We start from the raw sequence: 27,410 nt of genomic DNA on the forward strand, positions 1-27,410 counted from the left end.
ATTTATATCCATTATCCTGACTTAAGTTTCTTAAGACCAGGTGGAGTAGGCTGTAAGTAAAATTGGGCAGAAGAATCCTCCCTTACACTTAACACCTGCATGAGGAGCTTTTTTCCAAAGAATGTTACAGGAAAACCATAGCAGTGTGTCTCTCTTCTAAGTGTCAGACAGGAGCCAAGCAGGACTTTAAGAGATCCAAATACATGAGAGTATAAGGAAGTCTTAATTCTGAATTCACAAAATCTATATATTGGGTACATCTTATTAGCACTTCTAATCATTTATTCATTGTTCAAATAAATCCCCTGTATCCTTATTAAATAAAGTACCTAAGCTTTGTTCTGACTCCTGTCATCTTTTTAACATGCCCCAAGAATCAAATCCCCATCTTCCTTTGAAAAGGCTGTTCTACTGTATTCTTCACCTGGGATGTCTGTCCTCAAATTTGCACTTGGAAAAACATTACTTATCCTTCAAATCCAGGTAAAATGCTCATGATTTACTCATGCAAGATATTTTTCTGTTCAGATAGTTCAGTCGTTCAGTCATGTCCAACTCTTTGTGATGCCATGGACAGCAGCATGCCAGGCTTCCCTGTCCATCACCAATTCCCGGAGCTTGCTCAAATGAATATTCAGGACTGATTTCCTTTAGGATTGACTGGTTTGATCTTTTTGCAGTCCAAGGGACTCTCAAGATACTTCTCCAACACCACAGTTCAAAAACATCAATTCTTCGGCGCTCAGCTTTCTTTATGGTCCAGCTCTCACATCCATACATGACTACTGGAAAAAATCACAGCTTTGACTAGACGGACCTTTGTCAGCAAAATCATGGTCTTCAAGGAGATCAAACCAGTCAATCCTAAAGGAAGTCAGTCCTGAATATTAATTGGAAGGATTGATGCTGAGCTGAAACTCTAATGCTTTGGCCACCTGTTGTGAAGAACTGACTCATTTGAAAAGACTCTGATGCTGGGAAACATTGAAGGCAGGAGGAGAAGGGGATGACAGATGAGAAGGTTGGATGGAATCACCGACTCAGTGGACATGAATTTGAGCAAGCTCCAGGAGTTGGTGATGGACAGGGAAACCTAGTGTGCTGCAGTCCATGGGGTCTCAAAGAGTTGGACACAACTGAGCAACTGAACTGAACTGAACTGAATTTACCTTAATTCATGGACCTAACATTCCAGGTTCCTATGCAATATTGTTCTGCTACAGCATTGGACTTTGCTTCCATCACCAGTCACATCCACAACTGGGTGTTGTTTTTGCTTTGGCTCTGTCTCTTCATTCTTTCTGGAGTTATTTCTCCAATCTTCTCCAGTAGCATATTGGGTACCTACGACCTGGGGAGTTCATTTTTCAATGTCATATCCTTTTGCCTTTTCATACTGTTCATGGGGTTCTCAAGGCAAGAATACTGAAGTGGTTTGCCATTCCCTTCTCCAATGGACCATGTTTTGTCTGAACTCTCCACCATGACCTGTCCATGTTGGGTGGCCCTACATGGCATGACTCATACTTTCATTGAGTTAGACAAGGCTGTGGTTCACGTGATCAGTTTGGTTAGTTTTCTGTCACTGTGGTTTTCAGTCTGTCTGCCCTCTGATAGATAAGTATAAGAGCTTTATGAAACTTCCTGAAGGGAGAGACTGACTGTAGGGGAAACTGGGTCTCCTTCTGATGGGAGGGCCATGCTCAGTAAATCTTTAATCCAATTTTCTGTTGATGGGCGGGGCTCTGTTCCCTCCCTGTTGTTTGACCTGAGACCAAACTATGGTGTGGGTAATGAAGATAATGGTGACCTCCTTTTAAAGGTCGTATGCAAGCAGTGCTGCATTCAGTGCCCCTGACCCTACAGCAGGCCACTGTCGATCCACGCCTCCACCAGAGACTCCTGGACACTCACAGACAAATCTGGGTCAGTCTCTTGTGGGGTCACTGTTACTTTCTCCTGGGTCCTAGTGCATACAAGACTTTCTCTGTGCCCTCCAAGAGTCTATTTCCCCAGTCCTGTGTAAGTTCTGTGATCAAATCCCACTGGCCTCCAAAGTCAAATTCCCTGGGGGTTCTCAGTCCCTTTGCTAGATCCTCAGGTTGGGAAATCTGTTGTGGGTCCTAGAACTTTCTTAACAGTGTGAGAAATATTTGGTATAATTGTTCTGCAGTTTGTGGGTCATCTGCTTGGTGGCTCTATGGTAGGGTTAATGGTGATCTCCTCCAAGAGGGCTTATGCCACAGGCTGTGTGACCCAGGTAGCTGCACCCAGAGCCCCTGCCCCTGCTACAGGCCACTGCTGACCTGTGTCTCCACAGGAGATACTCACACTCTCAAAGGCAGGTCTGGCTCAGTCTCTGTAGGGCCTCTGGGTCCTGGTGCACACAAGCTTTTGTTTGAGGTGGGCTCCACATCCTCCTACTACACTATCTTGAGGTGGGGTCACTGCTGACACATGTATCTGCAGGAGATACTCAAACACTCAAAGGCAGGTCTGGCTAAGTCTCTGTGGGGTCTCTGCGTCCTGGTGCACACAAGGTTTTGTTTGAGGTGAGCTCCACATCCTCCTACTATACCATAACCTACATTTGTCTGTGATTTTACTGTTTTTAGCTTTAAAATAGGTTTTATCATAACATATAATAGCTTCATTACCTCATTCTCTTCCATGTGATTCAACATTACTCAAGAGTAAGATACAAAGCTTATTTGTCTTTGCTTTTCCATTCCTTACTACAGCATATTGATTTTCTGTACCCTGGGGTTTGTGATCTTTGAGTGAAACAAATATATCTTGAACATCACTTCTGAATGGTTTTCTTCTCAGAAGTATCATAAAGCCTTCCAATTAACACATAAAGTCAAATTACATCTGGCAGCCAGCAAAAATCCACTTCTTCTATTTAGTAGGACTGAACCTCTCATTTTCTCAACAATCTCTCTCTCTCTCTCTCTCTCTCTCTCTTTTTTTTTTTTGCCTATGACTTTATTTTCAGTTGTTTTATTTTTTCATTCACCTTAGCATAACAAACATATCTCTCCAATGGTACATTCTACATTCAGTTCAATTAGCAAAATTCAATAAATCCATCAACTAAACAACAAGTATCTTATTCAGTGGACTCTTAATAGACCTAAAAACATTTATAGAAATTATGGTATACTGGTAGGTTATAGTGGGACAGAGAATATACTAAGGATCTATTACTACTCAGGGAGGATCAAGGTGGTATAGTGGGAGGATCAAGGTGGTATAGTAGGAGAATGTGAAGCTCACCTACTCATACAGACACATCAAAAATACGTCTACATGTGGAACAATTCTCACAGAAAACCAACTGGAAACTGGCAGAAGATCTCTTATACAACCAAAGTTACAGGAAATATCCCCACATAACCAGGCAGGATGTGCTGGCTGGCTAGAAATCAGGACAGAGAGAGATTGTTACTGGTGGCTGCCACCTCCTTGCACTTCCCAACTCAAAATACATGCAACTCCTGGTATGCATGGTGGCTAGGCACTGAATTTTGGTCAGGCCAACCCTGGGAGAAGACTTATCTAGCTGAAAGGGGACATCTGGAGAGCTTCAGATATGGTCCAGACTGAACCTCAGAGTGCACTGTCAGTGAATACACTGTAGGGTTGCACAACCATCTTGATTCCTACAGCAACAGCACTTCATTTCCCCAAACCACCTAGCACTAGATCAGGGACAAACACAAAAGAGCAAGGGATATGACCTTAGGATGGTTCCAGACACCTGCACCAGCAGTGAATAGGTTCACTGTGCCCACATGGGTCTCATCTGATTCAGTGCTCATCTCCTTTTGGATGGAGTACACACATAAGTGCAACAGAGCCAAATAGAACCAGATACTCATTACTATTACTTCAACAACTGGGGATAAAACCCTGCCTCCAATAAGCCTGTAACAACTATTAAGCTAAGAGGGGCCCTGCCTCCAATAGGGCTGTGATAGCTTTAAAGCAAAGAGGAGGACACATCCAAAACCCAGTGCAGGCTCTGGACACCACAATATCAATTATACCCCTTCTATCAAGTGGATAACATTCAGCACACTCAGAAAAAAAAATGGCTTACATCCATACCCAAAGTGGCAATTGCATCAAAAATATTGGACTCACATAATCTACTTAAGGATGCTCTTACATAAGAACACCTTTCAAGACCACAGCAGATTACTGTTTCCACTCACTTCATAGAAACAGAGATAATTAAGAAAAATGAAAGAGAAGAGAAACTACTGTCAATTAAAAGAACAAGAGAAATCCCTTGAAAGAACACATAATGAAACACACATCACCAATCCAGTAGACCCTGAGTTTAAAAAGGAAATAAAAAAAAGTGCTAACAGAATTAAGAAAGTTTATCAACAGAAACACAGATCACTCTAGCAAGGTAGTAGAAACTATACAGAGGAATCAATCAAAATTAAACAATTTAACTGTTGAGATAAAAATCAATCTAGAAGCAATGAAAAAAGACTAACTAATGCAAAGTGAATAAATTATCTGGAACACATAATTCACTGTACAACATACAAGATAATATAATATGAAGTGTGCCAACCTGTGCATAATAGGCTCCAGAAAGAGAAGAGAGAAAAAAGGGATTAAAAATGTATTTATAGAAATGATGGCTGAAAATTTCCTGAATCTAAAGAAGGAAATAAGGGTAAATCACAATAGGAAAGGTAAATGTATGAAAAGACTGACAATCATTTTAACAGGCTAATATATAGATTTAAAAAAACATTTATAATAACTAAAACACACAGCAACAGGATTACACATGCACATGTACAATAGAACATCACAAAATTTGGGGGAGAGAATTAAAAATGTAGATCTTTCAGAATGTGTTTCAACTTATATGACTATTAGGCTAATGCAAGCAGATAGAGTTATGGGTTAACATACTTTAAACTATGGTAACCACAAACAAAACATATAATAATATATGTTTTATTATAATAATAAATATTAATGATTCACAAAATAGTATATATTATAATATATATAATAATACATAATAATAATTCACAAAAACAAACAAACCATAAAAGTAACTAATGCATAATATGAAAGAAAACCTTTAAAATTACAAAAAGAAAATCAGAAAAAAGAAGAAATACACAAGGAAGAACTAAGAACTCAACTATAAACAAGGTTTAAAATGGCAATAATTATATCAGTTCAGCTCAGTCGTGTCAAATTCTTTGTGGCATCATGGACTGCAGCACACTAGGCTTCCCTGTCCTTCACCAACTCCCAGAGCTTGCTCAAACTCATATCCATCCAGTCGGTGAAGGCATCCAACCATCTCATCCTCTGTCTTCCCCTTCTTCTGCCTTCAATGTTTCCCAGCATCAGGCTCTTTTCTAATGAGTCAGTTCTTCACATCAGGTGGCCAAAGTATTAAAGTTTCAGCTTCAGCATCAGTCCTTCCAATGACTATTCAGGACTGATTTCCTTTAGAATGGACTGGTTTCATCTTCTTGCAGTCCAAGGGACTCATAGTCTTTTCCAATGCCACAGTTCAAAAGCATCAATTCTTCGGCACTCAGCTTTCTTTATAGTCCAACTCTCATATCTATACATGGCTGCTTGAAAAACCATATCTTTGACCTGATGGACCTTTGCAGGCAAAGTAATGTCTCTACTTTTTAATATGCTGTCTAAGTTGGTTATACCTTTTCTTCCAAGGAGCAAGTGTCTTTTAATTCCATGGCTGCAGTCACCATCTGCAGTGATTTTGGAGCCCAAAAATATAAAGTCTCTCACTGTTTCCATTCTTTCCCCATCTATTTGCCATGAAGTGATGGGACCAGATGCCATGATCTTCGTTTTCTGAATGTTGAGTTTTAAACCAACTTTTTCACTCTCCTCTTTCACTTTCATCAAGAGGCTCTTTAGTTCTTCTTCACTTTCTGACATAAGGGTGGTGTCATCTGCATATCTGAGCTTACTGATATTTCTCCTGGCAGTCTTGATTCCACCTTGTGCTTCATCCAGTCCAGCATTTCTCATGATGTACTCTGGATATAAGTCAAATAGGCAGAGTAACAATATACAGCCTTGATATACTCCTTTCCCAATTTGGAACCAGTCTGTTATTCCATGTCCAGTTCTAACTATTGTTTCATTTTAAAAAATAATAATTTATTTATTTTAATTATAGGTTAATTACTTTACAATACTGTAGTGGGTTTTGCCATACACTGACAAGAATCAGTCATGGATGTACCTGTGTATCCCATCCCGATCACCCCTCCTATCTCCTTCCCCATCCTATCCCTCTGGGTTGTCCCAGTGCACCAGTTTTAAGCAGCCTGTTTCATGCATCAAATTTGGACTGGTGGTCTATTTCACATACGGTAATATACATATTTCAATGCTATTCTCTCAAATTATCCCACCTTCGGCTTCTCCCAGAGTCCAAAAATCTCTTTTTATATCTGTGTCTCTTTTGCTGTCTTGCGTTTAGGATTGTTGTTAAAATCTTTCTAAATGTCATATATATGCATTATTGTACTTTACTGGTGTTTTTCTTTCTGACTTACTTCACTCTGTATAATAGGCTCCAGTTTCATCCACCCCATTAGAACTGATTCAAATGTGTTTTTTAATAGCTGACTAATATTCCATTGTTTATATGTATTAGAACTTTCTTATCCATTCGTCTGCTGATGGACATCTAAGTTGCTTCCATGTCCTAGCTATTGGAAACAGCGCTGTGATGAACATTGGGGTACAAGTGTCTCTTTCAATTCTAGTTTCCTCATTGTGTATGCCCAGCAGTAGGATTGCTGGGTCGTATGGCAGTTCTATTTTCCATTTTTTAAGGAATCTCCACATTGCTCTCCATAGTGGCCATAGTAGTTTGTATTCCCACCAACAGTGTAAGAGGGTTCCCTTTTGTCTGTACCCTCTCGAGCATTTATTGTCTGTAGACTTTTTTATAGCAGCCATTCTGACCCGCTTGAGATGGTACCTCATTGTGGTTTTGATTTGCATTTCTCTGATAATTAATGATGTTGAGCATCTTTTCCTGTGTTTGTTAGCCATCTGTATGTCTTCTTTGCAGAAATGTCTGTTTAGTTCTTTGGTCCAGTTTTTGATTGGGTCATTTATTTCTGGTATTGAGCTGCATGAGCTGCTTGTATATTTTGGAGATTAATTCTTTGTCACTTGCTTCATTTGGTATTATTTTCTCCCATTCTGAAGGTTGTCTTTTCATCTTGCTTGTAGTTTCCTTCGTTGTGCAAAAGCTTTTAAGTTTAATTAGGTCTCATTTGTTTATTTGTGCTTTTATTTCCATTACTCTGGGAGGTGGGTCATAGAGAATCTTGGTGTGATTTATGTCAGAAAGTGGTTTGCCTATGTTTTCCTCTAGGAGTTTACAGTTTCTGGTCTTACATTTAGATCTTTAATCCATTTTGAGTTTCTTTTTGTGTATGATGGTAGAAAGTGTTCTAGTTTCATTCTTTTACAGGTGGTTGACCAGTTTTTCCAGCACAACTTGTTAAAGAGATTGTATTTTTTCCGTTGTATATCCTTGCCTCCTTTGTCAAAGATAAGGTGTCCAGAGGTGTGTGGATTTATCTCTGGGCTTCCTATTTTGTTCCATTGATTTATATTTCTGTCTTTGTGCTGGTACCATACTGTCTTGATGACTGTAGCTTTGTAGTATAGTCTGAAGTCAGGCAAGTTGATTCCTCCAGTTTCATTCTTCTTTCTCAAGATTGCTTTGGCTATTAAAGTTTTTTTGTATTTCCATACAAATTGTGAAATTATTTGTTCTAGTTCTGTTAAGAATACCGTTGGTAGCTTGATAGGGCTTGTGTTGAATCTATAGATTGCTTTGAGTAGAATACTCATTTTCATTGTATTGATTCTTCCAAACCATGAACATGGTATATTTCTCCATCCATTTGTGTCATCTTTGATTTCTTTCATCAGTGTTTTATAGTTTTCTGTATATAGGTCTTTTGTTTCTTTAGGTAGATTTATTCCTAAATATTTTATTCTTTTCATCTCAATGATGAATGGGATTGTTTCCTTAATTTCTCTCTATGTTTTCTCATTGTTAGTGTATAGGAATGCAAGGGATTTCTGTGTATTAATTTTATATCCTACAACTTAGCTATATTCTTTGATTAGCTCTAGTAATTTTCTGGTGGTGTCTTTAGGGTTTTCTATGTAGAGGATTATGTCATTTGCAAAGAGTGAGAGTTTTACTTCTTTCCAATCTGGGTTCCTTTTTTTCTTTTTCTTTTCTATTTGCTGTAGCTAAAATTTCCAAAACTATGTTGAAAAGTAATGGTGAGAGTGGGCACCCTTGTCTTGTTCCTAACTTTAGCGAAAATGCTTTCAATTTCTCGCCATTGAGGATAATGTTTGCTGTGGGTTTATTGTATATGGCTTTTATTATGTTGAGGTGTGTTCTTTCTATGCATGCTTTATGGAAAGTTTTTATCATAAATGCTTGTTGAATTTTGTCACAGGCTTTTCTGCATCTATTGAGATAACCACACAGTTTTTATCTTTCAATTTGTTAATGTGGTGTGTCACATTGATTGGTGAATATTGAAGAATCCTTGCATCTCTGGGATAAAGTTCACTTGGTCAGGATGTATGATTTTTTTTAATATGTTGCTGGATTATGTTTGATAGAATTTTGTTGAGGATTTTTGCATCTATGTTCATCAGTGATATTGGCCTCTTCATTTCAGTTCAGTAGCTCAGTTGTGTCCGACTCTTTGCGACCCCATGATTGCAGCACGCCAGGCTTCCCTGTACATCACCAACTGCTGGAGATCACCCAAACCCATGTCCATTGACTTGGTGATGCCATCCAACCATCTCATCGTCTGTCGTCCCCTTCTCCTCCTGCCCTCAATCTTTCCAAACATCAGGGTCTTTTCAAATGAGTCAGCTCTTCACATCAGGTGGCCAAAGTATTGGAGTTTCAGCTTCAACATCAGTCCTTCCAATGAACACCCAGGACTGATCTCCTTTAGGATGGACTCGTTGGATCTCCTTGCAGTCCAAGGGACTCTCAAGAGTCTTCTCCAACACCACAGTTCAAAAGCATCAATTCTTTGGTGCTCAGCTTTCTTCACAGTCCAACTGTCACATACATACATGACTACTGGAAAAACCATAGCCTTGACTAGACAGACCTTTGTTGGCAAAGTAATATCTCTGCTTTTTAATGTGCTGTATAGATTGGTCATAACTTTCCTTCCAAGGAGTAAGTGTCTTTTAATTTCATGGCTACAATGACCATCTGCAGTAATTTTGGAGCCCAAAAATATAAAGTCAGCCACTATTTCCACTGTTTCCCCACCTATTTGCCATGAAGTGATGGGACTGGATGCCATGATCTTAGTTTTCTGAATGTTGAGCTTTAAGCCAAAATTTTCACTCTCCCCTTCATTTTCATCAAGAGGCTCTTTAGTTATTCTTTACTTTTTGACATAAGGGTGGTGTCATATGCATATCTAAGGTTATTTGTATTTCTCCTGGCAATCTTGATTCCACCTTGTGCTTCCTCCACCCCAGCGTTTCTCATGATATACTCCGCATAGAAGTTAAATAAGCAGGGTGACAATATACAGCTTTGATGTACTCCTTTCCCTATTTGGAACCATTCTGTGTTCCAAGTCCGGTTCTAACTGTTGCTTCCTGACCTGCATACAGGTTTCTCAAGAGGCAGGTCAAGTGGTCTGGTATGTCCGTCTCTTTCAGAATTTTCCATAGTTTATTGTGATCGACACAGTCAAAGGCTTTGGCCTAGTCAATAAAGCAGAAATATATGTTTTTCTAGAACTCTCTTGCTTTTTCCATGATCCAGCAGATGTTGGCAATTTGATCTCTGATTCCTCTGCCTTTTCTTAAATCCAGCTTGAACATCTGGAAGTTCATGGTTCATGTATTGCTGAAGCCTGGCTTGGAGAATTTTGAGCATTACTTTGCTAGTGTGTGAGATGAGTGCAATTGTGTGGTAGTTTGAGTATTCTTTGGCATTGCCTTTCTTTGGGATTGGAATGAAAACTGACCTTTTCCAGTCCTGTGGCCACTGTTGAATTTTCCAAATTTGCTGATATATTGAGTGCAGCATTTTCATGGCATCCTCTTTTAGGATTTGAAATAGCTCAACTGGAAATCCATCACTTCCACTAGCTTTGTTCACAGTGATGCTTCGTAAGGCCCACTTGATTTCACATTCCAGGATGTCTGTTCTAGGTGTTAGTGATCATATCATCTTGATTATCTGGTTTGTGAAGATCTTTTTTGTACAGTTCTTCTGTGTATTCTTGCCACCTCTGTAGCTTTCCTTTTTGTGTGTGGCATCTTTGTCTGGTTTTGGTATTAGGGTGTTGGTGGCCTCATAGAATGAGTTTGGGAGTTTATCTTCCTCTGCAATTTTCTGGAAGAGTTTGAGTAGGATAGGTATTAGCTCGTCTCTAAATTTTTGGTAGTATTCACCTAAGAAGACATCTGGTCCTGGGTTTTTGTTTATTGAAAGATTTTTGTTTACTCTTTTGATTTCCATGCTTGTGATGGGTCTGTTAAGATTTTCTATTTCTTTCTGGCTCAGTTTTGGAAGGTTATACTTTTCTAAGAATTCGTCCATTTCTTCTAAGTTGTCCATTTTGTTGTCATATAATTGCTGTTAGTAGTCTCATGATTCTATGTATTTTTGTGTTATCTGTTGTGATTTCTCCATTTTAATTTCTAATTTTTTATTTGATTCTTCTGTCTTTTTTCTTGATGAATCTGGCTAATGGCTTATCTATTTTATTTATCTTCTCAAAGAACCAGCTTTTAGTTTTGTTGATTTTTGCTATAGTCTCCTTTGTTTTGTTCTCATTTACTTCTGCCTGAATTTTTGTGATTTCTTTCCTTCTACTAACCCTGAGGTTCTTCATTTCTTCTTTTTTTCTGGTTGCCTAGGTGTCTGGTTAGGTTATTTATTTGATTTTTCTCTAATTTCTTAGGTAAGCTTGTATTTCTATGAACCTTCCCCTTAGCACTGCTTTTCCTGAATCCCATAGGTTTTGCATTGTCGTGTTTTCCTTTTCATTTGTATCTATACATATTTTGATTTCCTTTTTGATTCCTTCCATGATTTGTTGATTATTCAGAAGCGTGTTGTTTAGCCTCCATATGTTTGCATTTTTAATAGATTCTTTTCCCCTGTAGTTGACATCTAATCTTACCTCATTGTGATCAGAAATGATGCTTGAAATGATTTCAATTTTTTTGGATTTACCAAGACTAGATATATGGCCCAGGATGTGATCTATATGGAGAATGTTCTATTTGCACTAAAAGGTGAAATTCATTGTTTTGGGATGAAATGTCCTATAGATATCAATTAGGTCTAACTGGTTGCCGGAGTCCAACTCCAGCAACCAGGGATTCAACCTGAAGAGATGGACGGTGTCGGCGAGAGAAATGAGACAGCCTCTCAGTTTTCTATGGACTGCCTATTTATTCCAAGTTTAAGATTCTCTTTTATACTTTTACAAAAACATTAGGCCAGAGGTTTGACATTTTCAATTCCCGCTCTCCCAGATTTATTATCTCCATAAATCATAGTTGCTCTTCAGAGTTCCTGCTTCAGGGATTCTCTCCGGCCCAGCCTTATCATCTATTATCTACCTCCTCTAATGTGTCTAATGTGTAATCTAAGTTAACTTGTGATTACATTGTAACTCATGCTACATTCCTCAGTTTACTACTTATCTTCCTAAGTCCTGTTTGCCCCTAACATCCTGAGCTCACTATCTCTTAAAAAGGCTTCTAGCTATAGTGTCTCTAAAAAATTCCTAACTTCTAGAAGCGATAGTAAAATATGCTAACTTTACAACATTCCTTAAATCTTTAACTTCTAACTATTTTAATTATTTCTAAGCCCTAAATTCAGTAAACTTCTTTGCCATAAACATTCTCCTCACAAATAGGCTTCAGATATCAATCCCTCCCATGGCCTCAAGCTACAGCCTATGTGCTAATCCTGGAACACTCTTTTGTAAAAGTCCTTGAACAAATGTCAATGATTAACTTTATGAATTATTTTCTGAGCAATGCTGTAGAAGGCTTTGTGCCTTCTCATGCTCCTCTCAAGAACAATAAGCACCTTAATATTCCTTTTCAGTCAACTCAGCCAAGGAGAGGAAAAGACAAGTCAGAATTACAAGGCTTAAATCCTTCATCCCGGGATCCGTGCCTGCAGAATGAGGAGAGGGGGTTGGGGATCGTGCCTCCATTTTGTCAGTAATGCCTAACGTGGCTCCCGACAACTGGTCCATTGTATCATTTAAAGTTTGTGTTTCCTTGGTACTTTTCTGTTTGGTTGATCAATCCATAGGGGTAAGTGGTGTACTAAAGTCTCCCACTATTATTGTGTTACTGTTAATTTCTGCTTTCATACTTGTATTTGCCTTCCATATTGCAGTGCTCCTATGTTGGGTGCATATATATTTATAATTGTTACATCTTCTTGGATTGATCCTTTGATCATTATGTAGTGTCCTTCTTTGTCTCTTTTCAAGGCCTTTATTGCAAAGTCTATTTTATCTGATATACGTATTGCTACTCCTGCTTTCTTTTTGTCTCCATTTGCATGAAATATCTTTTTCCAGCCCTTCACTTTCAGTCTGTATGTGGCCCTTGGTTTGAGATGGGTCTCTTTTAAACAGCATGTATAGGGGTCTTGTGTTTGTATCCATTCAGCCAGTCTTTATCTTTTGGTTTAGGCATTCAACCTATTTGCATTTAAGGTAATTATTGATAAGTATCTCCTGTTACCATTTACTTTGTTGTTTTGGGTTTGAGTTTATAAACCTTTTCTGTGTTTCCTGTCTAGAGAAGATCCTTTAGCATTTGTGAAGAGCTGGTTTGGTGGTGCTGAATTCTCTCAGCTTTCGTCTGTCTGTAAATCTTTTTATTTCTCATTCATATACATGTACATATACACCCATAAGCAAAATAAAAACAGTCCAACAAAAATAAAGTACAATAGATTGACCTGGTGAACAAAGGGAACCAAAGATTATGTCTACCAGAACAAAACTAACTAAAGCACAAGCTGGAAAACAAAACCAAAGCAAGGTGCCCAGTGGGGAATAAAGCAATGAAAATAAAACTAACAAATATGTTGAGACTAAAGAAAAAAAAAAAAAAAAAAGAAAGTAAGAATAGATATGCAAAGTTAAATAGAAGTAAATAAAGATTTATATACATTAAAGATTAACTTCAAGGGAAAAAGAACAATAGGAAAAGCAAACAAAGGAATAAATGTAAAAAATAATAATAGATTTAAAAAATTAAAATTAAAAAAAGTGAGAGAGGGAAAAAAAAACCTCCTCAGAATCGCAAAAGCCCAGTATAGAGGCAGAGGTTTATAATAACAATAGAAAATATGACTGAGAGAAAAAAGAGAAGAAAAAAATGCTCAAAAGCTTAGTTATATTTCATAGTGCCAAAAAAAAATCAACAATTACAACAGAGGGGGGAAAAGGAAGAAAAAGGAAAAAAAAAAAATCCATAGAATCTACAGAACAAGTCAAAACATAAGAATAAAAAATGTTTTTCTTGAGTCACTGTTGTCAGAGTCCTTTCCCTCTCTGGAAGTCACAGTCCACTTCACTTCCCTAGGATGTGAAGAAAGGATGCCCTCCAACACTGTGCTGATCTCTGGACCTGCTGTGAGGGCAGCTCAGATGCTAATCTGCTCCTACTCCTCTATGTTCTTGCCTCCAAGGTCCACAGCTATCAGAACTAGTGTGTTTTCTTTTGCGAGAGCTTTCAGTGACCTTTTATATGTTCCACAGACACAGAGTATGCCTAGTTGATCATGTAGATTTGATCTGTAGCTGTACAGCTGGTAGGAGGGTTTTGGGTCTTCTTCCTTAGTCACACTGCCCCTGGGTTTAAATTGTGATTTTATTTCCACCTCTGGATATGGGTTGTTCACTGGGGTTTGCTCCTGAGGCTGTGCTAGAGGACTTGGGTTTGCCCATGTGAGGCCAGGTGTGGAGGTGGTGCAGCTGCTTGAGTCGCAGGGGTTCTGGAAGCACCAGGTACTCAGGGGAGTTGGCAGCTAGGGCAGCAGGAAATATAGCACCCTAGAAGGGTATGGCAACCAGTATTGGCCAATACGCTTCAGTATTCTTGCCGGAGAACTCCCTTCCCTGCAGAGAGGCCTGGCAGGCCACCATCCACAGAGTCACAGTGAGTCGGACACTAAGGAAGCAACCCTATGCACACAGAAGCAAGACTTTTTTGCCTGTGGCAGCTCTGCTCCAGTGAGAGTTGAATGTGAAGGTAGCACAACTGCTTGTCTTGCAGGGGCCCTGGCAGTGCTAAGTGGGCAGGGAGACAGACTGCCACTGCCACAGGAGTTATGGCACTTGGTTCAGTTCAGTTCAGTCACACAGTCATGTCCAACTCTTTACGACCCTTTGGACTGCAGCATGCCAGGCTTCCTAGTCCATCACCAACTTTGGAGCTTGCTCAAACTCATATCCATCGAGTTGATGATGCCATCCAACCATCTCATCCTCTCTCTTCCCCTTCTCCTGCCACCTTCAATCTTTCCCAGAATCAGGGTCTGCCAGGGTCCAGCCTCGGTGGATCCAGGGAAATTAGAAGGAGAGACAGCTTCGGCAAATACACTGGCTTTAATTAGATATTAATTAGAGATATAAAGAGTAATAGAATGAGGATAGCTCAGCAGGAAAATTCAGTGGAAAAAAGAGGCTGAGTAGCTTGGTTTACATGGGAAACCAATAAAACTTCAAGACAAGACGCTTGCACCACTTAAGTAAGCCACAGGCGTCCTTCCATTCTCCCAAAGGAGAGGAGACACAGAGGCCTCCCCGGTCAGATCTTAGAAGGCCAGGCATAATTAGTAAGCTTGGCTGGCTCCGCTCTTCAGATGGAAACTCAGCCAGAGTTTGAGAGAGCGACATGGGGAGACCAGTCTTTCAAGGAACTGATCCCATTTTTTATTTTTCCAGGGTCTGTTTTTATACACTGAGATGTTATACAAAAGTCACTCAGGGTCAGCAGTCCTGACTTTTATTAAAGTCAGGTGCTTCATACAAATGTATACAGAGGTCTTAGGGGTGTTACATCATCTTCTGGCCAGGGGGGCCTGCTGACAATTTATGACCCTCTCCTTGTGACAGTGGTCAGTCAACCAGAACACTTATTTCTCCAGGGGTGATTATTTTTGAAACAGACGCCACCTTCCGAAGGTACCAGATAAAGTTACATTCTTATAGGGTGAGGGTGTAGTGGGTTTTAATTAAGGAAAGAATTTGCTTAGCCTAAGGTCTAACGTGATTTATATCAAAGGTTAATACTTATTTCTTCTATGTATTCATTAATGTGTGTAAGGGCAGAGGATGTGGAGACTTAGCAGTAAACATTGGCTCAACAAATGAAAAACCCTTCACGAACACAATTTCTAATCAGCCCACTATACTTATGCTAATAGTTTTCTAACTTCTCTAAAGAACCTGTTTTTAGAAGGTTTAAAGCATCTTGTGCCTCTCACGGTTGGGAGGCTTGTGGCCAGACAAGCCTGTCAGGCAGGCTAGAGAACCTTCAGAGGAGTTTGTAAGTTTGGAACACTCCTGTCAGGCCCAGGAATTATTATTAACTGGAGCTCTAAGTTAACTCCTTCTATGAAAGAGGTGGTGGGGGACAGCCCCCCGTAAAGTCAGAGGTGTAGGTGAGAGCACAAAGTAGTAAAGTAGGCAGGCTCTGGTTTTGGGGTAGACGCTCAAGAATTTCCAGGGGGACTCCTGAGGCTCAATCCTGCCTTTGCGTATGTCGAGCCTCCTTCCTCATGACCTTTGCCATGGGTGGTGGTCCTCACGCCAGCCCCCAAAAAGGGTCTTTTCAAATGAGTTGGTTCTTCCCATCATGTGGCCAAAGCATTGGAGTTTATGCTTCAGCATCAGTCCTTCCAATGAGTATTCAGGACTGATTTCCTTTAGGATGGACTGCTTGGATCTCCTTGTGGTCCAAAGGACTATAAAGAGTCTTCTCCAACAACAATGTTCAAAAGCATCAACTCTTCGGCACTCAGCTTTCTTTATAGTCCAAATCTCACATCCATATATGACTACTGGAGAAACCATAGCCTTGACTAGACAGACCTTTGTTGGCAAAGTAATGTCTCTGCTTTTGAATATGCTGTCAAGGTTGGTCATAACTTTTCTTCCAAGGGGCAAGTGTCTTTTAATTTCATGGCTGCAACCATCATCTGCAGTGATTTTGGGGCCCAAAAGGGTAAAGTCTGTCACTGTTTCCAATGTTTCCCCATCTATTTGCCATGAAGTGATGGGACTGGATGTGATAATCTTAGTTTTCTGAATGTTGAGTTTTAGGCCAACTTTTTCACTGTCCTCTTTCACTTTATTCAAGAAGCTCTTTAGTTCTTCTTCACTTTCTTCCATAAGAATGGTGTCATCTGCATATCTGAGGTTACTGATATTTTTCCTGGCAATCTTGATTCCACCTTGTGCTTCCTCCAGCCCAGCATTTCTCATGATGTGGAAAATTCTGAAAGAGATGGGAATACCAGACCACCTGATCTGCCTCTTGAGAAATTTGTATGCAGGTCAGGAAGCAACAGTTAGAACTGGACATGGAACAACAGACTAGTTCCAAATAGGAAAGGGAGTTCGTCAAGGCTGTATATTGTCACCCTGTTTATTTAACTTATAGGCAAAGTACATCATGAGAAACGCTGGACTGGAAGAAACACAAGCTGGAATCAAGATTGCCGGGAGAAATATCAATAACCTCAGATATGCAGATGACACCACCCTTATGGCAGAAAGTAAAGAGGAACGCTAAAGCCTCTTGATGAAAGTGAAAGTGGAGAGTGAAAAAGTTGGCTTAAAGCTCAACATTCAGAAAACGAAGATCATCACATCCGGTCCCACCACGTCATGGGAAATAGATTTTCTGGGCTCCAAAATCACTACAGATGGTGACTGCAGCCATGAAATTAAAAGACACTTACTCCTTGGAAGGAAAGTTATGACCAACCTAGATAGCATATTCAAAAGCAGAGACATTACTTTGCCAACAAAGGTCCATCTAGTCAAGGCTATGGTTTTTCATGTGGTCATGTATGGATGTGAGAGTTGGACTGTGAAGAAGGCTGAGCACCGAAGACTTGATGCTTTTGAACTGTGGTGTTGGAGAAGACTCTTGAGAGTCCCTTGGACTGCAAGGAGATCCAACCAGTCCATTCTGAAGATCAGCCCTGGGATTTCTTTGGAAGGAATGATGCTAAAGCTGAAACTCCAGTACTTTGGCCACCTCATGCGAAGAGTTGACTCATTGGAAAAGACTCTGATGCTGGGAGGGATTGGGGGAAGGAGGAGAAGGGGACGACAGAGGATGAGATGGCTGGATGGCATCACTGACTCGATGGACGTGAGTCTGAGTGAACTCCGGGAGTTGGTGATGGACAGGGAGGCCTGGCGTGCTGCGATTCATGGGGTCGCAAAGAGTCTGACACGACTGAGCGACTGATCTAATCTGATCTGATTCTGCATATAAGTTAAATAAGAAGCATGACAATATACAGCCTTGACATACTCCTTTCCCTATTTGGAACCAGTCTGTTTTTCCATATCCAGTTCTGACTGTTTATTCCTGACCTGAATACAGGTTTCTCAAGAGGCAGATCAGGTGGTCTGGTATTCCCATTTCTTTCAGAATTTTCCATAGTTTGTTGTGATCCACACAGCCAAAGGCTTTGGCATAGTCAATAAAGCAGAAATAGATGTTTTTCTGGAACTCTCTTGCTTTTTCCATGATCCTGCGGATGTTGGCAATTTGATCTCTGGTTCCTCTGCCTTTTCTAAAACCAGCTTGAACATCTGGAAATTCACGGTTCACATACTCTTGAAGGCTGGCTTGGAGAACTTTGAGCATTACTTTGCTAGTGCCTGAGATGAGTGCAGTTGAGCGGTAGTTTGAGCATTCTTTGGCATTGCCTTTCTTTGGGATTGGAATGAAAACGGACCTTTTCCAGTCCTGTGGCCACTGCTGAGTTTTCCAAATTTGCTGGCATATTGAGTGCAGCACTTTCACAGCATCATCTTTTAGGATTTGAAATAGCTCAACTAGGTTCCATCACTTCCAAAAGCTTTGTTCGTAGTGATGCTTCCTTAGGCCCACTTGACATCACATTCCTGGATGTCTGGCTCTAGGTGAGTGATCACACCATCGGGTTTATCTGCGTTGTGATGATCTTTTTTGTATAGTTCTTCTGTGTATTCTTGCCACCTTTTCTTAATATCTTCTGCTTCTGTTAGGTCCACAACATTTCTGTCCTTTATTGAGCCCACCTTTGTGTAAAATGTTCCCTTGGTATCTCTACTTTTCTTGAAGAGATCTCTAGTCTTTCCCATTCTATTTTTTTCCTATATTTCTTTGCACTGATCACTGAGGAAGGCTTTCTTATCTCTCCTTGCTATTCTTTGGAACTCTGGAAAGAAATGGGTATTTCTTTCCTTTTCTCCTTTGCCATTTGCCTCTCTTCTTTTCACAGCTATTTGTAAGGCCTCTTCAGTCAACCACTTTGCCTTTTTGCATTTCTTTTTCTTGGTGATGCTCTTGATCCCTGCCTCCTGTATAATATCAGGAACCTCCATCCACAGTTTTTCAAGCATTCTATCAGATCTAATTCCCCGAATCTATTTCTCACTTCTACTGTCTAAACATAAGGGATTTGATTTAGGTCATACCTGAATGGTCTAGTGGTTTTCCCTACTTTCTTCAATTTCAGTCTGAATTTGGCAATAAGGAGTTCATTATCTCAGCCACAGTCAGCTCCTGGTCTTGTTTTTGCTGACTGTATAGAGCTTCTCCATCTTTGCTGTAAAGAATATAATCAATCTGATTTTGGTATTGACCATCTGGTGATGTCCATGTGTAGAGTCTTCTCTTGTGTTGTTGGAAGAGGGTGTTTGCTATGACTACTGCATTCTCTTGGTAAAACTCTATTAGCCTTTGCCCTGCTTCATTCTGTACTCCAAGGCCAAATTTGCCTGTTACTCCAGGTATTTCTTGACTTCGTACTTTTGCATTCCAGTTCCCTATAATGAAAAGCACATCTTTTGGGGTGTTAGTTCGAGAATATCTTGTAGGTCTTTTTAGAATGGTTCAATTTCGGTTTCTTTAGCATTACTGGTCGGGGCATAGACTTGGATTACTGTGATATTGAATGGTTTTCCTTGGAAATAATCAGAGATCCTTCTGTCGTTTTTGAGATTGCATCAGGGTCTTTTTTCAAGCCTCCTGTAGCTGGTGATCAGAAGGCCTCTTTGGCCAGTCTTTCTTTGTAGCTCCACCTGTTCAAGCACTTAGAGGACTTCCTTGCCTGGGGTCCTTTGTTGCTTGATGTGTCAGGCACATAGAGGGACCCCTTCCCTGGGGTCCTTCTCTGTAGATCAATGCATCAGTCACTTAAAAGAGCACCCTGGATGGGGTCCTACTCAGTAGTTCAGCACAGCCTCTCTATTTTATGGGCCAGCCTCTCTATTTTTTAGCTGCCAATGCTGGTGTGTCAGGAGAGAGAGGCTATGGTGATGGCTCCACCCCCACTCACGACTTAGCATAATCGCCTTGTTTCCATGGCTGCCTGGCTTTCCTCCACAGGTATTCCCCACCACAATCTTCTCCCTCACATCCCCTCTATCTGTCTCTTTCCAGTCAACAGCAGCCCTCACCCTGGGATTGCTCCACAATCTCTAAACTCCAGCTCCCAGCCACTGCACCATCCAGGGTATGTATGGCTGCAGCAAGGACTGTCTGATTTTCATTCCATTTAGGCTGCCACAGATCAGCTGTTTCTCTCTTATCCTTAAATGTTTCTCCTCTGACTCAGACAATTGCCCCTGTGTGGGGATCGGACCCTGCTTCAGTTTCCCCATCCACTGAAGGCAGGTCAAGTCCTACTAACATTCCCATTTTTACCCCTAGTTCCTTCATCCTATTGAATCTTGTGTGGGCCTATATATTATTTTCTACTGGTCAGGTACTCCTGTCCAATCTTAGCTGGTGTTCTGCATTCACTTCTGTGTCTAAAGGTGTATTCCTGATGTATCCATGGAGAGAGATGTATTCCATGTCCACCTATCCCTCTGCCATCTTGTTCCAGGTGTTAATTTTTATCTCCTATGTTTTCATCCTCTCTTCCATCCTGATAATTAAATCTGCAGAAGGGAGATAAAAGGGCTTTTCTACCTGTTCAGCCCACCTGATTGTAGTCATTTTATTCTATTGTTCAGCTCTCTTTATGTACATGAAACCCAAGTCAAAGGACACAAAGACATCTGATGAGATCATTGGGCTGTCTTACAGAGCGGTAACCCCAATGTTGAACCCCATCATCCACATCCTGAGAAATAAGGATGTGAAAGAAGCTGTGCATAAAATCTTGAGTAGACACTTGTACTTATGGAAAATATGAAAGAGCTTAAGAATTCTTTGGGGAAAAGATATACTTTGGTATTCCGAGATGAACCTGCAGAACTTAGTAAAATAAGAGCACTCTTAATGTGCTCTTTAATGTGGAGTTCTCATTTTCATAACAGTATACATCCTTGTCTTCAGAGGCCCATTCAACTCCAGCTTCTTTGGTATTACTGGTTGGGGCATAGATTTGGATTACCGTGATACTGAATGGTTTACCTTAGAAACGAACAGAAATCATTCTGTCATTTTTGATACTGCACCCAACTACTGCATTTCAGGCATCCAATCCCATCACTTCATGGCAAATAGATGGGGGTAACAATGGAAACAGTGAGAGATTTTATTTTCTTGGGCTCCAAAATCACTGCAGATGGTGACTGAATCCATGAAATTAAAAGATGCTTGTTCCTTGGAAGAAAAGCTATGACCAACCTAGACAGCATATTAAAATGTAGAGACATTACTTTGCCAACAAAGGTCCATCTAGTCAAAGCTATGGTTTTTCCAGTAGTCATGTATGGATGTGAGAGTTGATCCATAAAGAAAGCTGAGTGCTGAAGAATTGATGCTTTTGAACTGTGGTGTTGGAGAAGACTCTTGAGAGTCCCCTGGATTGCAAGGAGTTCAAACCAGTCAATCCTAAAGGAAATCAGTCCTGAATGTTCATTGGAAGGACTGATGCTGAAGGTGAAGCTCCAATACTTTGGCCACCTGATGGGAAGAACTGACTCCTTGGAAAATACCCTGATGCTGGGAAAGATTGAAGGCAGGAAGAGAAGGGGATGACAGAGAATGAGATGGTTGGATGGCATCACCGAATTGATGGACATAAGTTTGACCAAATTCTGGGAGTTGGTGATGGACAGGGAAGTCTGGCGTGCTGCATTCCATGGGATCACAAAGAGCTGGACACAACTGAGCAACTGAACTGACTGATATATCCTTGTAAACCTTTCCATATAATATCTTTTCAACAGTCTTTCTAGTTATAGGCATCAATAGCTCTTGGTTGCACACAGGCCATAAAAGAATGAATAGCATTCTCTCTGTTTGTCTCTCTCTCCCTTTGTGTGTGTGTGTTGGGGGAGGGACTCAGTTGTGTCCAACTCTATGAACTGTAACCCACCAGGTTCCACTGCCAATGGAATTTTCCAGGCAAGAATACTGGATTGGGTTGTCATTTCCTACTTCAGGGGATCTTCCCGGCTCAGAGATCAAACCCACATCTCTTGTGCCTCCTGTATTGGCAGCTGGATTCTTTACCACTTTGACACCTGGGAAACCTGTCTCTCTGTGTATCTCACTCTATTTTTCACTCTCTGTAACACTCTCTCTCTGTCCCCTTCCCAATTTCTTCTTCCTTTTCATACCCTTCTCTTTCTTCTCTTTTTCATCATCTTTCTTAGTCTCCTTGAAGTATTTGCTCTTTTTATCTATCCAGCATCCCCTCATCTTGTCAAAGAATGCCTCTTTTCATGTTAAAGAATCAACTGCCTCCCAATCTCAATGCATATTTTGCTGGGTAGTCCAGACCACACTATCTGGATTGAATGATAATCATGAAACACAGTTTGGATCAATGAAAAATGAACATCCTCCCTAGCCACAGTGATTTATTCAGGGTAGCATGTGACCTAAGCCATGTTAATCAGTCTTCATTGCTGGAATGTTGTCTGAGTATCATAAAAGAGTCACTCGTTTTCTAAGGTAACCCTGGATTTTCTCCTTTGCGTCTTTGTCAGTATGTAAGAGTCAGACTAAGAATCAAATCACCCAAGAGGAAAGTAAGCTGAGGGAAGGAAATAGACTATGCTTGATGGCATCATTAACTCCTGGAAAGTTGGGTCTAAAAAGTACAGACTACTCAGTAGACTACTCGTTGCTTGAATTAATATACTTCCTTTAATAAATAGTTTGAATAGATTTTTTAATTGCTTAAAACCACGTGTATTCTGATTAATACATTCTTTTACCTTACCTCATCCACTCTTTCTCCCTCACTAGTCCCAGCTCTAATTTTCCTTAATTTTTTTCTAATATGATCTACATGTGCTCCTCCCACCTTTTGTTATTTTTTATTCTCTGTTTCAGTCTCTTTCTCAGTCTTGCTCTTTCATCCTTTCTTTCCCAAAGAAATTTTTCATTTTTAGGAATCACTGGAACTCAGCAGTGGCCACAGGACTGGAAAAGGTCAGTTTTCATTCCAATCCCAAAGAAAGGCAATGCCAAAGAATGCTCAAACTATCGCACAATTGCACTCATCTCACACGCTAGGAAAGTAATGCTCAAAATTCTCCAAGCCAGGCTTCAGCAATACATGAACCATGAACTTCCAGATGTTCAAGCTGGTTTTAGAAAAGGCAGAGGAACCAGAGATCAAATTGCCAACATCCACTGGATCATGAAAAAAGCAAGAGAGTTCCAGAAAAACATCTATTTCTGCTTTATTGACTATGCCAAAGCCTTTGACTGTGTAGATCACAATAAACTGTGGAAGATTCTGAAAGAGATGGGAATACCAGACCACCTGACCTGCCTCTTGAGAAACCTATTGCAGGTCAGGAAGCAACAGTTAGAACTGGACATGGAACCACAGACTGGTTCCAAATAGGAAAAGGAGTACTTCAAAGCTGTATATTGTCATCCTGCTTATTTAACTTATATGCAGAGTACATCACGAGAAATGCTGGACTGGAAGAAGCACAAGCTGGAATAAAGATTGCCGGGAGAAACATCAATAACCTCAGATATGCAGATGACACCACCCTTATGGCAGAAAATGAAGAGGAACTAGAAAGCCTCTTGATGAAAGTGAAAGAGGAGAGTGAAAAAGTTGGCTTAAAATTTAACATTCAGAAAACAAAGATCATGGCATCTGGTCCCATCACTTCATGGGAAATAGATGGGGAAACAGTGGAAACAGTGTCAGACATATTTGGGGGGACTCCAAAATCACTGCAGATGGTGACTGCAGCCATGAAATTCAAAGACGTTTGCTCCTTGTAAGAAAAGTTATGACCAACCTAGATAGCATATTGAAAAGCAGAGACATTACTTTCCCAACAAAGGTCCGTCTAGTCAAGGCTATGGTTTTTCCAGTGGTCATTTATGGGTGTGAGAGTTGGACTGTGAAGAAAGCTGAGCACCAAAGAATTAATGCTTTTGAACTGTGGTGTTGGAGAAGACTCTTGAGAGTCCCTTGGACTGCAAGGAGATCCAACCAGTCCATTCTAAAGGAGATCAGTCCTGGGTGTTCTTTGGAAGGAATGATGCTAAAGCTGAAACTCCAGTACTTTGGCCAACTCATGAGAAGAGTTGACTCATTGGAAAAGACTCTGATGCTTGGAGGGATTGGGGGCAGGAGGAGAAGGGGACAACAGAGGATGAGATGGCTGGATGACATTACCGATTCAGTGGACTTGAGTTTGAGTGAACTCCGGGAGATGGTGATGGACAGGGAGGCCTGGCATGCTGCGATTCATGGGGTCGCAAAGAGTTGGACACGACTGAGCAACTGAACTGAATTGAACTGGGAGTCCCAATTTCTCTAGCATTCAGGAGTCACCTCTTCTTTTAGTTACTGAATTTCAATAATATAATCTTTATATTGCATAAATGCACACATTTTGCTACTTCTTGATTATTTTTCCCCAGAATGCTCTATTGTACTTCTCTAAAATTTTCTATTATAATCTTATAACTATTTCTCCATTGTATTTAAGCTGTTCACAGTCCATTTTGCCCCCCAAAGAGTGAAAAAAACACAAACATGTTCAAGAAGTTGTCATGTTTAATAAACAACTGAACTTGAGAACAAATTTAAGTGATGCAGGTTTTTTAAAAAAGAATTTAATATAGAATATCGCTGCTTCTCATATCTTCTATATGGTTCTAGATACTTTTGTTATAACCGTCTTTGTCATAGACATTTTTGCTGCATAGCCAATTGGCCATAAGGCAATTTTGCCATAAAAGGTAAAATAACAACAACAACAACAAAAAGGAACATCAAAAAGTACATAAACATACCACACAAAGATGAATGACAAAATTTAAAGGATTTTATTGGAAAAGACCCTGATGCTGGGAGGGATTGGGGGCAGGAGGAGAAGGGGACGACAGAGGATGAGATGGCTGGATGGCATCACCCACCTGATGGACGTGAGTCTGGGTGAACTCCGGGAGTTGGTGATGGACAGGGAGGCCTGGGGTTCTGTGATTCATGGGGTCGCAAAGAGTCGGACACGACTGAGCGACTGAACTGACTGATTGCAAAATACAAAATATTTTAATGCATTTAAAATGTGTGCATAGTCATGGTGATACTATGGAAATAAAATATTTTACTTTGTGACTTGTACCTGAACATTTGTCTTCTGAATCATTCATTCATTCATAGTATTTTATACACTTTTTTGCTTGATATATTTCCTTGTTCAACATTGCATTTTTTCTTTTTCCCATTTTTTTTTTACTTCATTGATGGAGGTATCAGTTTCCAAATACTAGTATGCATATTTGTAACTGTACTTTGTATTGTTTTGTGAAAACCTCTAGACTGCTGTTTTTTGGTTTTGTTTTTTTTTTTCTTAACATTTTCACAGCTGTTGACAGATGTTCCAAAGTTCTATAGGAAATATCGGTTCAAACCTGTGCCATTGAGACCATCAGCCTCTTTCTACCTAGTGTAACATTTTTCAAACTAAGAAACCAATTCTTGAAGCAAAAGCAAATTATCATCATTTGTCAGCTAAATAAAGCCCTCAATAATATTGCTAACTAGAAGAAATGTTAATGCATTTCAACTAATTGAAATCAAACTTTCAGATAAAAAAGTGTGAACAAGTCGCTTTGTCTTTCATAGTAACACTGCCTTATGGCCAATTAATTAGGCAGCAAAATATATTTGGGTAGAAATTCTTGCTGCAAAGATATCTATGGCAAAAGTGCGTATAGTGGAAGTAACAGGCATGCTACTAGCCATTCTTCCTCAAAGTGGAATCTTTAAACGTTTTTCTCTTTAATTCCTTATTCTGAGGTCTATTCACTTCCTTTTTCTACAAGAACTAGGCTTAACTCAAAAAAATTGGGGTATATGACTAAAAGCACTTCTTATTGTTCAGTTTAACTCAGTCGCTCCGTCGTGTCCAACTCTGCAAACCCATGCACTGCAGCACACCAGGCTTCCCAGTCCATCACCAACTACAGAGCTTGCTCAAACTCATGTCCATCAAGTCGGTGATGCCATCGAACCATCTCATCCTCTGTCATCCCCTTCTCCTCCTGCTTTCAATCTTTCCCAGCATCAGGGTCTTTTCCAATGAGTCAGTTCTTCCCATCAGGTGGCCAAAGTATTGGAGTTTCCACTTCAGCATCATTCTTTCAATGAATATTCAGGACTGATTTCCTTTAGGATTGACTAGTTTCATCTCCTTGCACTTCAAGGGACTCAAAGAGTCTTCTCCAACACCACAGTTCAAAAGCATCAATTCTGAGGCACTCAGTTTTCTTTATAATCTAACTCTCACATCTATACATGGCTACTGGAAAAACCATAGCTTTGACTAGACGGACCTCTGTCAGCAAAGTAATGTCTCTGCTTTTTAGTATGCTATCTAGGTCATTTATGCTGTCTAGGTTTTCTTCCAAGGAGCAAGCATCTTTTAATTTCATGTCACCACCTACAGTTTTTTTGGAGCCCCCCAAAATAAAGCCTGACGCTGTTTCCATTGTTTCCCCATCTATTTGCCATGAAGTGATGGGACCGGATGCCATGACCTTCATTTTTTGAACGCTGAGTTTTAAGCCAGATTCTTCACTCTCTTCTTTCACTTTGATCAAGAGGCTCTTTAGTTTCTCTTCACTTTCTGCCATAAGGGTGGTATCATCTGTGTATCTGAGGTTATTGATATTTCTCCTGGCAATCTTGATTTCAGCTTGTGCTTCATTCAGCACAATAAGATCCACTTCTTATTGTGGTCCTTCCCCAAAGAAAGAATGAGCCTCAAAATAGATGGCAGTTTCTACTCTTATCACTACAGAAAAGAAATTCAGGCAATTTTTCAATATTATGAGACCTCAGTATCACACCAGAGATTTAGAAATACTGGAGAGCAGAACCTTATCACACACATACATGATTAACTTCAAGAATAACAAGCATGAAATAATAAAAATATATCTACATCATCTTCACCTATCCAAAGAAATGAAGAATTTCAAGGTAAAAATTCTCTTCAGGCAAACCTCTAAGACATATTGTCAACCAAATCATGTCATATTCCCATTATCACCAAAAGACCTTGACTCAAATTATTTGTATCCTTTCACATGTAGTTCCTGGTTACCAATATCACATGCAACTTATCCTATCTTCCTCAAAGGAAAGGTGTTTTTAACCTACCAAATAATGTTTAAAGGCAGTCAGTGCAACAATCAGATCTCACAGAATTAAAAGCACCTATCTCTACACTTTATGCTTGAATATCCTCTAAGAGATACATAATGGGCTTTTATCCATCCTTTCTTACACACCTCTAGTTATGGGGAGCTCATCAGCTCCTCAGGGAATCTAGTTGTTAGCTGTTAGAAACACTTTTTTATATGAAGCCAAAATACGTTCTTCTGTATTTTCTACTTTTCATTCTTATTGTATTCTTTGGGACAGTATAACTTGAGTTTATTTTCAGGACTAGAATTAGAATTGGAGTTTATATTTTAGAGTAGGTTATTAATTCTTAGAATTTATAGAAATAGTTCAGTTATTTCAACAGATAAATGAGTGCCTGTGCTCTTCCAAATAATGGTAATCATGGATGTTAGTGTCTGAGATGGGGTTTGAACACAGATCTGTTTTATCC

The 27,410-nt window shown here is 39.9% G+C and overlaps 1 protein-coding gene across 1 annotated transcript in view; it reads left to right on the plus strand.

Moving 5' to 3' along the window:
* LOC147367703 (olfactory receptor 13D1-like) overlaps window positions 1–20,545 on the plus strand; it is an 83,327-nt gene extending 62,782 nt beyond the window's left edge. Inside the window, exon 2 of the mRNA XM_086414520.1 lies at window positions 20,309–20,545. Coding sequence (XP_086270646.1) covers window positions 20,309–20,545 — 237 coding nt within the window. The remainder of the gene's footprint in view (window positions 1–20,308) is intronic.
* Window positions 20,546–27,410: the final 6,865 nt, after the last annotated feature.

Source organism: Bos grunniens, chromosome 8 (assembly GCF_055505025.1).
Source record: "Bos grunniens cultivar Pamir isolate PY7600 chromosome 8, Bosgru_T2T1.0, whole genome shotgun sequence".
NCBI classification, from domain to species: Eukaryota; Metazoa; Chordata; class Mammalia; order Artiodactyla; family Bovidae; genus Bos; species Bos grunniens.